Source organism: Dunckerocampus dactyliophorus, chromosome 20 (genome assembly GCF_027744805.1).
Source record: "Dunckerocampus dactyliophorus isolate RoL2022-P2 chromosome 20, RoL_Ddac_1.1, whole genome shotgun sequence".
In the NCBI taxonomy this organism is placed as follows: Eukaryota; Metazoa; Chordata; class Actinopteri; order Syngnathiformes; family Syngnathidae; genus Dunckerocampus; species Dunckerocampus dactyliophorus.
In genome coordinates, this window is record NC_072838.1 from 1888236 (window position 1) to 1902264 (window position 14029).

A 14029-nucleotide genomic window follows, 5' to 3' on the forward strand; every position below is an offset into this window, starting at 1 on the left:
TAAATCTGAGACACCATGATGGTCGGTCGGATCGGCACGGTGGAAACACCTCGGCCGTCTGCTCTCTATATTTTCCCCGTCTTCAAGCACTTGTCCTAGTTCAGGCAATCTGCTGTCCTTAGCTCTGATAGCTTTTATTCTGCATGTGCATGCGCGTCTACATCCGCTCTGCCTGTTTTTCCAGCAGTCACGTGTTAAGTAACCCGATTTTGTACCACTAATGACAACGGTTGCTTACTTTCAAATGAACGCACTATTTTATGTTTTCTTCATATGGTTTATTGTATTTAGTATACAGGACGGGATGTGGCGTACACGCCTGTGGCGATACGTGCATGGCGTAGGGTCACTATTTCCGAGCTGCTGGAGTTCTGGAGAAACACGGCAGCGAAGGACCAGGGCTGCCGTGGTCGGGGTTTGAGCCGTCATCGTGCGTGGAGCCCCCGGTGGATGCAGGTAGGTGTCAACAACGCCATCGCTGCACAAATGACAATTTACAGCATCTCCATTAGGAAGACTCCATCCATCTTTGGGACGGGCTTAAAAAAGTTACATTGGAGTACGTCATGTTTACACTTGCGTGATTCAAGCTTATTCAGTGAGAAAGAAAAGGAAAGCCAAAGTTGAAAAAGTAATGTAAAATTGGTAAGTGAATCATGAGAGCAGATGACATGAGAATAAACGCAAATCACAGATCAATAGGAAATGATATATATTAAAAAGATTGGGAAGATGGGAAAAACCCTGAAATAGCTTGTGCAATGACGGAAAAAGAAGAAAAATGTTAAAAAATCAAATAAAACAACAAATAAAGTCATTGACACAAATGATTATGTGCGCTATTCATAGCACGGAAACCTCTGGGAAGAAGTTGCAGTAGGTTGTCGTGTAAATTCATTCTGCTGACGTTTTACAAAATAGTTTTCATTTTCACAGTAACAAGGGACAAAGTGCATCCCTTTCCCCATCAGTGCGAGACGTGTACTTTTGTTTCCAAGTATACTTTTGAAAGGGACGGCTGGGAGCCCCATCGGTGCTATGTACAGTATTTGATTGTTGCAAATATGACATTATATGACATAGTGTCAGCATCAGGCACTGCTGATTCCCATGACTGAAACAATTTAGGGCCATTAGGGTTGGTCCATATGACCTCAAGTCAATATCACCATAAATTGGGCAGTTGTACCTCGATAACGATAAATGCACGATAATTCCCTGACCACTGTATAACTTTGTCATCTGAAAGCAACTGCAGGAAATGCAAATGAAGTGCTTTTTGTTGATTGATTGACCAAGTGGCACACATGGCTTTCAATGAAATACAGTATCATGCACGTCATGGGATGCACCTATCCCGCCCATAAAGCCTTCTGAAAAAAACCTCCAAAAACGCACCATTTACATAATGTTAATAATTTACATAATGGGTGGTTAGTTTTCATACTCACTTTGCATTTCAGGTTCTATTTCTCAACATCACCTTTGTGGAACCCAAAATAAATCCCCCAGGGACTGCGGCCCACTAATATGAATATATGGCACATACGCTGGCAGGCTACATCCTGTACACACGTGTACTACGCTACACACACAGCCACACAACAGGACTGGCATCACGTCTCATGCAGTCACATTACTCATGGACACTTCTCACACTGCACAAGAACAACCACGTTGATACCAACCAAACCCACCACAACCATGTCAGCTCATGTTTTCCAATAATAATAATAGCATTTCTAAATAGAGTGACTTTCTCATTTTTCCAACAATTCTATTCAATTCCAGTCATTTGCCTGCACCTACAGTATGTGTGCGCCATGTTGGCTTTAGAGACTGGATAGATAACCATCATCAAAATGATCATTTACACAATGAAAGGACAATTCCATGTTCTCGTAGCCATGTGACCATCTATTCGTGACACCAAATAAAGCATCCTTAAAAAGTGCTACCAACAGCAAACTAATCATGGTTTCCTATAGAGACGCTTTTAGCATGTTTTTATTATCTTGTTCTTTATTTGTGAATTGTCAATTTTGCGTAACTGGCCATGATGTACATGTTTTTTTTAAAGGTTTTAAAAATGCATATATTTAAAGTCAAGCATTTGTGTTATTAGGTTTGAGTATCATTGGGAGTGCCGTTACCATGCATACAAACGGGAAAAAAAGTATTTTTTGCGCATGAGTGGGAAAGCACCATAGTAGTCACAGAGAGCAGTCATCTTTCCAGCGCTCCAGTATCCAACTGATATCATAGCAAGTTAGCTACGTCCGCAAGTGCAGCTCTACAGCTGAGATGTCATCGTGCGTCAACGCGAGTTTCCGACGTGAACCAAGAAAAGTTCTAGGAGACTGTAGATTTATATACGCCAGAATGTTACTCCATTCGGATGGACTTATTTCAGGAGCAAAATGCGAATGAAAGGGTTGGAAAACGTAGTCGCACGTGTGCTTCCTTTTTGTTTTTCTACTCGCACAGTCTATTTCTAAGCGCATATGCGAGCGAAGTGCTGGGGTTCGTACATTATAGCGATCTAATTTATGTTATTATGTATTGTGTAAAACTAAGACATGAACAACATTACATTAAAAGCACGATATGAATGCCGACCCATCGTCCACCAGTTCAAGCCTGGAGTTTTTCTGTGCAGCCCGGTACCAAATGAGCCCAGGGGTTGGGGATCACTGCTTTACATTATAAATGAGGCCCCTGTGCGTCTGACTGCTAAGCAAAAGAAATAGGATAAGAAACAGCACCCCCAAGTGGACCCCGCAAGCCCTGGCAACATGCTTCTGCTGTTGGGATGAGGTATGGGGCCTGCAAAGCAAAGCAGCAGCCCCTCCTATAATGCCTCATACATATTATGGGCCTGCCAGTTGAGCGCTGCATCTTTAAAAATTAGTTTTGTCATCATTTTTGTGAATTCTGGTTGGAGCAGAATATAGTGTGTATTTTGTGATGCCTTTGTGCATTTACGTTATTTAAACTCTGTTGGGAGGGGCCTAAGGTTTAAAAGAAGGCCTTTTATGGGCAGCCTGAGCAGGGATGGGCGATACCACATTTTTTTTTGAGTCAATATGATACCATACTGATGCTTTGCATCATGTTTTTTATTTTTACTCCAATAAAGCAACATGGCAAATACTGGCCTTTGAAAAACATTTTTATGTGTATTTTTTGTTACTTATTAGACATAACAAATTGCAATAATTTAATTGAACACAATGTAACCTAAATCGTTCAGTTCCTCCCATGCAGATGTTCTCTTCAAAAATGATATTTCTCACATCCCTTGATGTGAAAAATATGATATATATTAAATATATTGAATTATATTTACTTTATGAAATAAAAAAATAGGACATCCTCCTTTCAGTCCTGACCGTAAATGTTCATGTTTTTAAATCCATCAAATATCCAGCATTTATTAGATGTGGAAGAGACACGTGCACGTTTTCATTAGTGTTGAAACTTTCATGAGCGTAATCGATGATACTTTGATATTATTACTATATTTTTAAAACTTTGTACAAAGGGGGAAAAAAAAGTTTATACAGTATATTCCCATTTTGTTCATTTCATTTCTACATTGTACCACAGGCCAGTAACAATTGAGCAGTGAGCCATAAATGGCCCCACAGGCCCACTTTGGACACCCCTGGTTTCCAGTACATATAAAGTGCTTTTGGCGCTAACATTCATATCTGTCAACCTGTCAGAACCGAGACAGGAAGCGTTGCCTCGGAGACGGAGCTATGTCAGCGAGTGAGCCGACTGGAGTGTTTTGCCGCTCCGAACAAATCGAGCGGCTCTTTTGCATCGCGGTTCAAAGGTTCGACGCACGTTTCGAAGCGTCATCACAAGCGTCTCCATCTTGAAGCGAGCTGGACTACAAGGAAAAGATCCTTTATTGTCCCTCACGTTGCATGCTTTGACATACACAGAAACACAAACATACGACAGCAGGATGCAGCATGCAGGGACAAAGCAGAGACGTCATCGAGGGCCGTTTGAGTCCACTTAGTCGCTGCAGCCAACCTTCAGTGGGTGTCGAACCTACGGCCCCTTGAGTCCTCACAGAAGGCGTCTAACTGTATCTGCGACTGGCGATTGTAACAGAGCATACGCTGCAAGTTAGACAAGACGTTACATGGCATCACTTTGAGGAGGAGAATCACAGTACACGTTATCTAGTCTAAACACGGCGCCGCCATCAAGCTCCGTTCATTTACCGCCGCCGTCCGCACCGACGCACTTGTGCTTTTTCACCTGGAACTTGAATGGGAAGCGTTTATCACACACACTGCAGCTGAAGGGCTTCTCGCCCGTGTGCCTTCGCTTGTGCTTGCCCAGCGTCGAACTGTCACTGAAGCTGGTGTTGCAGATGGAGCAGGTGAAAGGTTTTTCTCCCGTGTGCGTCCTCGTGTGCTTGATCAGGTCCCCGTTGGAGTAGAACCTCTTGCCGCAGAAAAGGCAAGGAAAGGGTTTCACCCCCGTGTGAATGTGCGAGTGTTTGACCAAGTGCGAGCGGTGGAAGAATCTTTTCCCACAAACTGAGCAGCTGAAGGGTTTTTCTCCGGTGTGGATCCTCATGTGGGAGCGCAAGCGGTCCCGGGTGGCGAACATTTTACTGCAAACCGTGCAGTGGAAGGGTTTGTCTCCCGTGTGGACACTCAGGTGTCGGGACAAATGGACCCTCTGGTTGAAGGTTTTGCCGCAAAACGGGCAGACAAACGTTTTCTCGCTGGCACGGCGCTCATTTTTCACATAGTTCAAGCCAGACAAAGCGCCGCTGGGATCGACTGCGTCACCAGAAGCTCTGGTCTTGGGCTCGGGAAGCTTGACCGGAGGACGCAACCGTGTGACTCGAGCTGAGCGGTTGCGCGCTTCCCCGTGGCGGAGGTCCCCTTCAGATGACCCCTCCCTGCGGCGAAGCCGCGAAGACTGAGGTGGCTCTTCTTCAGCCTCGTCGTCTTCACTCTTCACAATGACTTGGAACTTGCCAATGTTGGCCTCCGACGACTGCTCCTCCTGCTCTTCCTCTTTAATGTGGGGGGGCTCCGGCTCCTTCTGCTCCATGCTGGGGCTCCACTCCTGCTGCTGGACGTCTGCAGAAATAAAACGTTGTCAGTTGAGTTTAAATATTGAATATTATCTTGCTGGTGGACCTGTATACAATTTGGAGGTGCCTTTTATTGTAGCCAGCCTAAGGCACCCCGTGCAATCACCATGCTGTCTTGATAAGCCACACCTGTGAGGTGGATGTATTATCTTGGCAAAGGAGAAGTGCTCATTAACGCAGACTAACCAACATTTGAGAGACATCGGTCTCTTGTGTACATAAAAAGCGTGACGTAAAGCGTTCTGTTCGGGGAAGATGGGAGCAAAAACAAAAGTGTTGCGTATAATCAATTTGTCACGTAGCATATACACTTTTTGTGACATTTTTGCTAGCTTCTGTGCGGTGTGATATCCTGATGTGAGGCGCAATAAGGGTTGGGAAACACTGCACACTTTGCGTCCTCCACTGTCATTTTTATCAACATGTTGAGGCAATTAGGGGAGCGACGGGGATTTAGGGCGAAAAGCACAGATCAAACTAACAAAGTGTGATAACTTGGCGATGCGAGGGAGAAGCGAACAAACCTGCTTCTGGGGATCGAACCTTGCAAACGGCGTCCAGCCGCATGTTCTTCTCTTTTGTTCGAGAAACTTCCTCCTCGTATTCTGCTATGGTTCTTTCAAACAGTGCAAAGATTTCCTCCGCGGCCACAGCTAGCCGCTGCTGTACCAAAGCTCTCAGCTTTTGGACTTTACACATTTTTACCCCTCTACGTTAGCGCGTGTTGCTAACTTCCGCGTCCCTTTGTTTGCGGCCAAGCTAAGCTATGCCAATCCGCGCTAACCCGACACAAACAATCTCTGGCGTCGCGCGTCTGTTAAATGTCAGAAATGTGCACCGAAAGGACAGGAAAGGTGGCAGTAATGGGGGGAAACGGAGAATTTTCACTCACACTTTCTGTTTAGCGAGGTGTTGCTAACTTCCGGCAGCGTCTTCTTTGATTGCCTTCTCCAACCTCGCCGTTACACTACTGCCCCCTGCTGGAACCTCCTGGCGTCTACATGCGATCTTGCTGTCTGAAGCGTTCAAAATATTGCATGTTGTATTTAATCCAAGGTCACTTATTTGAGTCTGTTCTTGATTACAAAGCGTGTCAAACACGAAAATGTTCTAATTATACAACAAGGTAATGTTACCATCCTGTGGCAGCAAAGTTTCTTTCTGAGTTTTATTTTTTTGCAGGCAGTAGGCAGTAAGTCAGGATAGATAAAAATAAAAAACGGCCACTGTCCAAATACGTCTTACCGGAACAACATTGATAGAATGTGAAAATTGTGGTTAAATTTACAGTAAAAACTTTTGACTGACAGCGTATGTCCATAGTAATGACATGACAGTCACATAAATACAGTGGTACCTCGGTTTTCATTCTTCATTCATTCCAAAAGGTCAAACAAAAATCAAAACGTACAAAAACCGAAGCAATTGTTCCCATAGGAAATAAGGTAAATTAGAGATGCACAATGCCGACAACTTTCCGCTTCTCAAGACCGACATGATACTGATACTCCAGTTTGTGCACTCTTGTAGGTAAGAAGGACTGGAATGAATTAGGATTTGACCAACTGTACCTGTTGATTAGTCCTAATGAAATATAATGGCATAACTACCACCACATCACTACTATCAGGAGAACCAGAGTATAGAGGGGGAGGAGCCACCTGCTGTGGCCCAGGCAAGGTGCACTGTATTTGGGCACACGCTCCGAGTAGCCGGTGTGACGCCACGGAGGTCTCTGGCAAACATTTTGCACTTTTGAAAAGCCTTATCGTGGCGTATTTGGTACAACTAGCACGCAAAATGTCTTCCTCAGAAAGTGACTGTCTGTTGGGGGAAGTTATGACAGGCTGTTAACATCACACGCAGGACAAAACAGGAGCGCCTGATTTGCTCAACTCCACAGCCTCACTAGAGCATTCTTAAAAATGATGAGTTATTTTTAATGTTATCAGATTTATCGGTATGACGTCATAATTCCCCTTATCAGTCTCATAATGTCCCGGACATCTAAAAATATGAACAAAAAATACATTTTTATAGGGAATACTTATGGATTTACATGCAAAAATAATTAGGAATGATGAATGAAATGGACAAATGAACATTTAACATTTTATGAACATCTTGGTACTTTACGAGTTCTTTCTTGAATTCAACAGGGTTCCTCGGATTGCTGGCATCCGCAGCTTTCTTTGGCATCAGACCCATCCTCACCAGTGTGTTTTCATGTGTCTGCTGATGCTGCGCCTGGAACAGGAACTTCTGTCACAGATGGAGCAGGTAAAGGGTTTTTCTCCAGTGTGCCTCCTCATGTGCTCAGTCAAAGTGGCGTGTTGACCAAAGCATACAGAGCACACCGAGCAGGTGAAAGGTTTTTCTCCGGTGTGTACCCTCATGTGACGAGCCAAACAGGAAGAACTGCTTAAATAGGGGTTGCAGATTGAGCATGCGAAGGGTTTTTCTCCTGTGTGCGTTCTCCCGTGTGCAATCAAATGCCCCTTTCGAGCAAAACTTGAGCCACACACCGTGCATGTAAATGTTTTTTCTCCTGTGTGTTTTCTCATGTGACACTTCAATGTGACCTTTTTAGAGAATTTGCCGTCGCAAACAGAACAGGCAAATGCTTTTTCCCCGGTGTGTATCGTCATGTGCTACATTAAATTCCTCTTATTGGTGAATCTCCTGCCGCAAAGCTTGCAAGCAGAATGTTTCTCTCCACTGTGAGAACGAAAGTGTGCATTCAAAGTGGACTGAAACTCTTACTGCAAAGCGAGCAGCCGAATGTTTTTTCTCCGGTGTGGATCCTCGTGTGAGCGAGCCAGTGGCCCCGGCGGCCATACAGTTTGCCGCAAACCGAGCAGTCGTAAGTTTTTTCCCTGATGTGATTTTCATGTGTCTGCTGATTTCAAAGCAGCATCTGAACGCTCTGGTGCACACGGAACAGCTGAAAGCTTTGAGTTCCGAGTGGCGGCTCATGTGCTGGGTCAAGTGGTGGCGCCGGTAAAAGGTTTTCCTGCAGAGAGGGCAGATAAAAGACCTCCTTTCTGCGTTAGTCTTGATTTCCGCAGAGGCTAATTTGGAGCCACTGGGGGTAACACAGTCAGCAGCAGCTTGAAGAAGGTCAGGTGACGTGATGCTGTAATCTCGTGAGAGTGTGCGTGACGCGCGGAATACAGACAAGCGGAACATAGCGCTCTGAAAAAAAAGACAATCAACTACTAAAACATCCGCAAAGTATCTCGACACAAAACCAGCATATTAAACACCTTAAATGCCGAACCAAGCCAAAAACTGGAAGATCTGGAGGAGTACATCGACGGGTGCTTCGAACGCGTAGTTATGGGAAAATCACCCAAGACACCAAACGCCAAGCGGAGCCGCCCGGAGGACTCACCTCCAGGCACTGACATCAGAGGCATCCTTAAATCCATCGATAAGAGGCTGATTTGCTTGGACGGCCGCCTCGCTCTCGTTGAGGTACTTCACAAAGAATTCCAGGCCATCCGTGAATCTCTGGAATTCAGCCAAAACCAGATCGTCTCCTTGGTCACGGAGAACGCAGCCCTCCGCGACTCGGTGAAGTCCCTCACCGACGGAGTTTCACAACTCGTCCAAGAAAACAAGACCATGAAGGAGACGATCTCAGACCTCAAGGCCCGGAGCATGAGGGACAATCTGGTCTTCGCGGGAATTCCCGAAAAATCTGAGGAGGACCCGGAAGAATCGGTGAGGGCCTTCATGGCGCAACAACTCAAACTCCCAGTGGACGCCATCCAAAACATCACTTTTCACCGCGTTCACCGCCTGGGAGCCAAGAAGCCAGAGAACCGTAGGCCGAGACCCATCGTGGCGAAATTCGAACATTCTAAGCAGAAGGAACAGGTGAAGAGCCGAGGCCGGGAGCTGAAGGGGATGGACTTCAGCGTCAACGATCAATTCCCCCGAGAAATCCTCGACAGGCGCCGACGCCTGTTCCCTGTTCGGAGGAAGTTCATTGATGAGGGGTGCCGAGCTGTCATCACGGTGGATAAACTCTTCGTCAATGGACAACTTTACTGCGACCGGGAAGTCACACCATGGCTGTATTGATAAGGCAACTAATCAACTATTTCAACCAGGTAACTTTTCTTTCTATCTCGCAGCGCACACTCTTGTAGCGTTTACAATGTCACTGTCTGCTCCCACTTTACCCCTCCCCCCGTTTTTTTTCTCTCTCTATCCCACTGTATGTCTGCACAGCCTTTCTTCTTTTTTGTCCTTTTTTTTCTTCTTCTCTTTCTTCCTCTTCTATTCCCCCCTCTGTCTCACGTTTTCTCCCCTTCTCATATTGTCACATATCCTCTTGTCTGCCAGCTGTCTCCTTCATCAGCATCTCTTCACAGTGACATCATACACCCTCAAAGTCCAAACCCAACCAAATTCAAACAATTCACACTAATACACACACATCATATTCTACAATTGATATTGATATCACCCCCACTCACAAGCACGCTCATCTCACATATGCATAAACCCACATCACATCCTCACTTTAGTTGGCTTAGTTCATTCAGGATTACTATGTTACACTTTGCCTATGTACAAATTAAGCATACATTATGTACTGTATATACTCCCATGATTTTTACTTCCAGGTACACATACTTCACATTTGATCTTGTTTACACACACATCACTAAAGCTATTCTAGGATGAACTCACTACAGTTTGTCACTTGGAATGTCAGGGGAGTTGGGTCGATAGAAAAAAGACAAAAAATGTTGAACCATTTGAAGAACACCCAAGCAGACATTGTCTTATTACAAGAGACTCACATGTCCAAGTCAGCTGTCCATACACTTTACGCACCACAGTTCCCACACACATATTTAGCAAGTTACAACTCCAAACAGAGAGGGGTAGCTATTTTAATTAACAGGAGGGTGAATTTTACACTCCACAACACTATTACAGACACAGAAGGGAGATATATAATAATGAACATATCTGTTGATAATGTACATTTCTGCATTGCCAACATATATGGTCCTAATGTTGATGACCCCTCCTTCTTTCACGCCGTCTTTTCTTCTCTCTCTGCACATTTGGATACAAGTATGATCTCGGGAGGGGACCTCAAACTTAGTATTTAATCCAGAAGTGGACAGGTCTAGCCCAGCTGGGAGACATCGTGAGTCTCAATCAACATCGATACTGAAGAAATACATGAATGATTTTGGTCTTTGTGATGCTTGGCGCTCTTATCACCCTACTCACAGGGAATATACTTATTTCTCACCAGTGCACCACACCTACTCTCGTATTTATTACTTTTTGACAAGCAACTCAATCATATCAGACATCTCAAACGTTCACATACACCCTATCACCATTAGTGACCACGCCCCAGTCTCTCTTTTTCTCACTAACCAAACTATGAGCGCTCCTACTAGATGCTGGAGATTAAATACATCATTACTAAAAGACTCAGACTTCCTAAAATACTTTGAAAGAGAGTGGACAATGTTTTTAGACCTCAATGACCAACCCGGTGTCTCGGCTAGTATTCTGTGGGAGACAGCAAAAGCATAAATGTGCGGAAAAAACATTTCATATTCATCATATAAGAAAAAGAAAGAGAGATTACTAGAATCAGAGTGGGAGAAAAAAATCCAAATCCTCGAAGCAGCTCATGCTGACTCACAAGATGAGCATATCCTAAGTAACCTAAGGAAACTGAAACTAGACTTAAAAGAAATTACTGACAAGAAAATTCAGTTCCAACTGCAGAGGCTACGTTTGGAAAAGTTTGAGCATGGCAATAAACACGGAAAATACTTAGCTAACCAGCTAAAAGTCAATAAAGAAAAAAGCTCTATCTCCTCCATTAGAAACTCAGGAGGTCACATCACTCACCTCCCGGAGGAAATTAATTCCGTCTTTAGGAGCTTTTATAAAAATCTATATACACCTCAGATTAAACCATCTCTCCCAGATATCGAAACATTTCTCAACACCATAGAATTACCAAAATTAAATGACGAACAGGTGACAAACTTAGATGTGCCCATTTCATTCATAGAACTCCATAACGCTCTACACCGGTTGGCGAATAACAAAGCACCAGGACCTGATGGTTTCCCTGCCGAGTTTTATAAAACATTCTGGTCATTACTATCTCCAATATTTCTTAGAATGGTTTTGGAAATCAAAGACAGTTCACGCTTGCCTCCAAACATGAACTCCGCTACAATCAGTCTCCTGCTGAAACCGGATAAGGACCCAACACCACCTTCCAGTTATCGTCCAATTTCACTGATTAATGCAGATCTTAAAATAGTATGCAAAGCATGAGCTATAAGGCTGGACAAAGTTACCCCTCATATAATACACCCTGATCAATCAGGATTTATCAAGGGGAGAAACTCAACTAGCAACGTACGCCGTCTAATCAATCTGATTGATTACTCTATCATCCATAATTTAGAAACCACAATTGTCTCATTAGATGCTGAAAAAGCATTTGACAGAGTAAACTGGAAATTTCTCTTTGCAACACTACAAACATTTGGCTTTGGAGATTCATTTAGAACATGGATTAAAATACTATACAACACCCCAAAGGCCTCTGTTCGGACCAACAATCACATCTCTCCAGAATTTACTTTACAAAGAGGTACTAGGCAAGGGTGTCCACTCTCTCCCTCACTATTTGCTATCTTTATTGAACCTCTTGCAGCTGCAATTCAACAACATATAAATATTAAAGGGATCCACACCACAAATGTTCATCATAAGATAAGCCTTTATGCTGATGATGTATTACTCTTCCTGGATAATTCACATTCTTCACTTCACCAATCTATCTCACTCATGAACAATTACAGCACCTTCTCAGATTACGCCATTAACTGGTCTAAATCCACAGTACTGCCCATTCATTTTGGTTTCCAGAGCAGCCCCTCTATACCACTGTGTTCAGGGAACATTAAGTATTTGGGTATTAACATTTCCTCCAACCTGTCAGACCTGATCCGCTTGAATTATACTCCACTATTGAAGTCAATAGAGGATGATTGGAGAACCTTACCGTTGGAGAACCTTACCCATCTCACTTACAGGCAGAGTATCCACCGTGAAAATGATGATTTTACCAAAGGTTAATTATCTGTTTTCCATGATCCCCACCAAACCATCTATAATCTGGTTCAAGTCATTAGATTCGTATATAAATAAATTTCTTTGGAAAAATAAGACAGCACGAAAAAGTCTCAAAACGTTACAAAAATCTAAAGAATATGGGGGGTATAACAAATTTCTTGAATACATACAAATTAAATCTATAATTAAAGTTTCAGGACCATATCATGGGAAAGCAATACCACTATTGACCAATTTTTAAAAATATCTGCCCCTAAAACATGATCTAAATTATATATTCTACTTTCAAAAAATGACAACACAATCGGAGTACCAATCTCCAAATGGAGCTCAGATTTATCTACAAGCTGTGACCCTGAATTCTGGAAGCAAATATGTCTCAATGCTTCCCGGTTAATCAATAATCCCAACCTACAGCTGATTCAGTTTAAAATCCTTCATAGAGTACACTACACAGGACATAGAATGTTTAGAATGGGCTTAACTGACTCTAACATCTGTACACACTGCTCAGACCATAGAATAGATGACTACTTACACTCCATGTGGACCTGTGCTCCCATTAACAATTTTTGGCGCGGAGTGTGTGAGGACCTATCTTTGGCACTTGGGTTCTCCATTCCTACCTCCCCTTTACTATGCCTGCTGGGCGATCTCTCCACAATTGATGTAGAAACAAACCAAACACAGCTTCTCATCACTGCATTTAGCATCGCCAAGAAAACCATTCTCATCAATTGGAAATCAAGGAAGAAAGTGAACATAGCTCTTTACAAAAATCTTTTGTTAGATCATATAGCTATGGAGAGAATGTCTGCTGAATCTAAAGAACAAATGTCAGAATTTCAGTCTATATGGGCACCAATAATTAATTCCCTGACCTGACTCTCGGGGGGGTGAGGGCGTCTGTCTCTGCCCCTGGGGGTCTCGTTCATCTGGCTTGGGGTGTGGTCCTGGTCGCTGGGTGGCCCTGGTACCTCGGGGGCGGGCTTGGTGTCCCGCGTCTTCTTTGCTGGGCTGCCTGCCTGGGGAGGTTGGTGGGTGGGGGTGGGGAGGGGTCCGGGTCGGGTGATGGGGCGGGGTCGGGGGGGGCGGGCGGCGTGGTATTCTTCTGCGTGGCGCTGGCCGTGATCAGCGGGTGGATACTTGCTCCGGGGTGGGGCGGTCGGGGGTGGCTTTGGTCGGGGGCTTGGGGGTGGGGCTGACGGGGGGCCGCGCCTCTCGTGGGCCCTGTCGTGCGGTGCTTGCTTCTCTGTCCGTCCCTGGCGCCTCTGGCTTGCGTGCTTCGTGGGTGTGGCCGTGCTCCGTTCTATGTGGGGTCCGGTGCTCTTGTGGTCGTCGTAGTGTTGCTCCCTTGCCGGCAGTGGTGGTATGCGGGGGGCGCGTGGGCGCAGTTCCCGCTGTCCTGGTAGCGGTCGGATCTGCCTTGGGGCGTGTGGCTGGTCCGTGGAGTTTGGCGGTTTGAGGGTGACGCTGTGGACGCTACCTCCGGTGGGGCTCCGGTGTTGGGGGGCGCTGGGGGTATCGCCTCTGGGGGGTTGGGTGGGCCGGACTGGGCATCCTGGCAGGCCGGGTAGGGCCTGTGGTGTGTCCTGCGGCCTGTGGCTCGCCCGAGCCTGGGCTGTGGTGGGTGGCCAGTCGGTCATGTGTCCTTGGTCCCCCCCCTGCTCGGTTTGGGCGGCGTTGGGGTATGGGGCCCCCGTCCTTCCTGTGCCACTGCACCACCTCACATATATATAGGACTTTGGGGGGTGG

The 14029-nt window shown here is 45.1% G+C and overlaps 1 protein-coding gene across 3 annotated transcripts; it reads right to left on the bottom strand.

Annotated features, from left to right (window-relative positions):
- Positions 1–221: 221 nt before the first annotated feature.
- On the bottom strand, positions 222–6147 carry LOC129173651 (gastrula zinc finger protein XlCGF8.2DB-like). 3 transcript variants are annotated; one of them, XR_008567262.1, is made up of 4 exons: positions 5656–6013; positions 4242–5117; positions 3968–4112; positions 222–478 (listed from the first exon to the last, which is right to left on the bottom strand). XR_008567262.1 is itself a non-coding variant. In XM_054764719.1 (3 exons), exons 1-3 carry the CDS (start codon positions 5828–5830, stop codon positions 4084–4086), a joined length of 1080 nt encoding a protein of 359 aa, XP_054620694.1. In that variant the 5' UTR covers positions 5831–6013; the 3' UTR covers positions 2159–4083. The 3 variants fall into 3 exon arrangements, 2 of the variants coding, with proteins under 2 accessions (XP_054620694.1, XP_054620695.1); XM_054764719.1 differs by lacking the exon at positions 222–478 and having other exon boundaries at positions 2159–4112; XM_054764720.1 differs by lacking the exons at positions 222–478; positions 5656–6013 and adding an exon at positions 6024–6147 and having other exon boundaries at positions 2160–4112.
- Positions 6148–14029: the final 7882 nt, after the last annotated feature.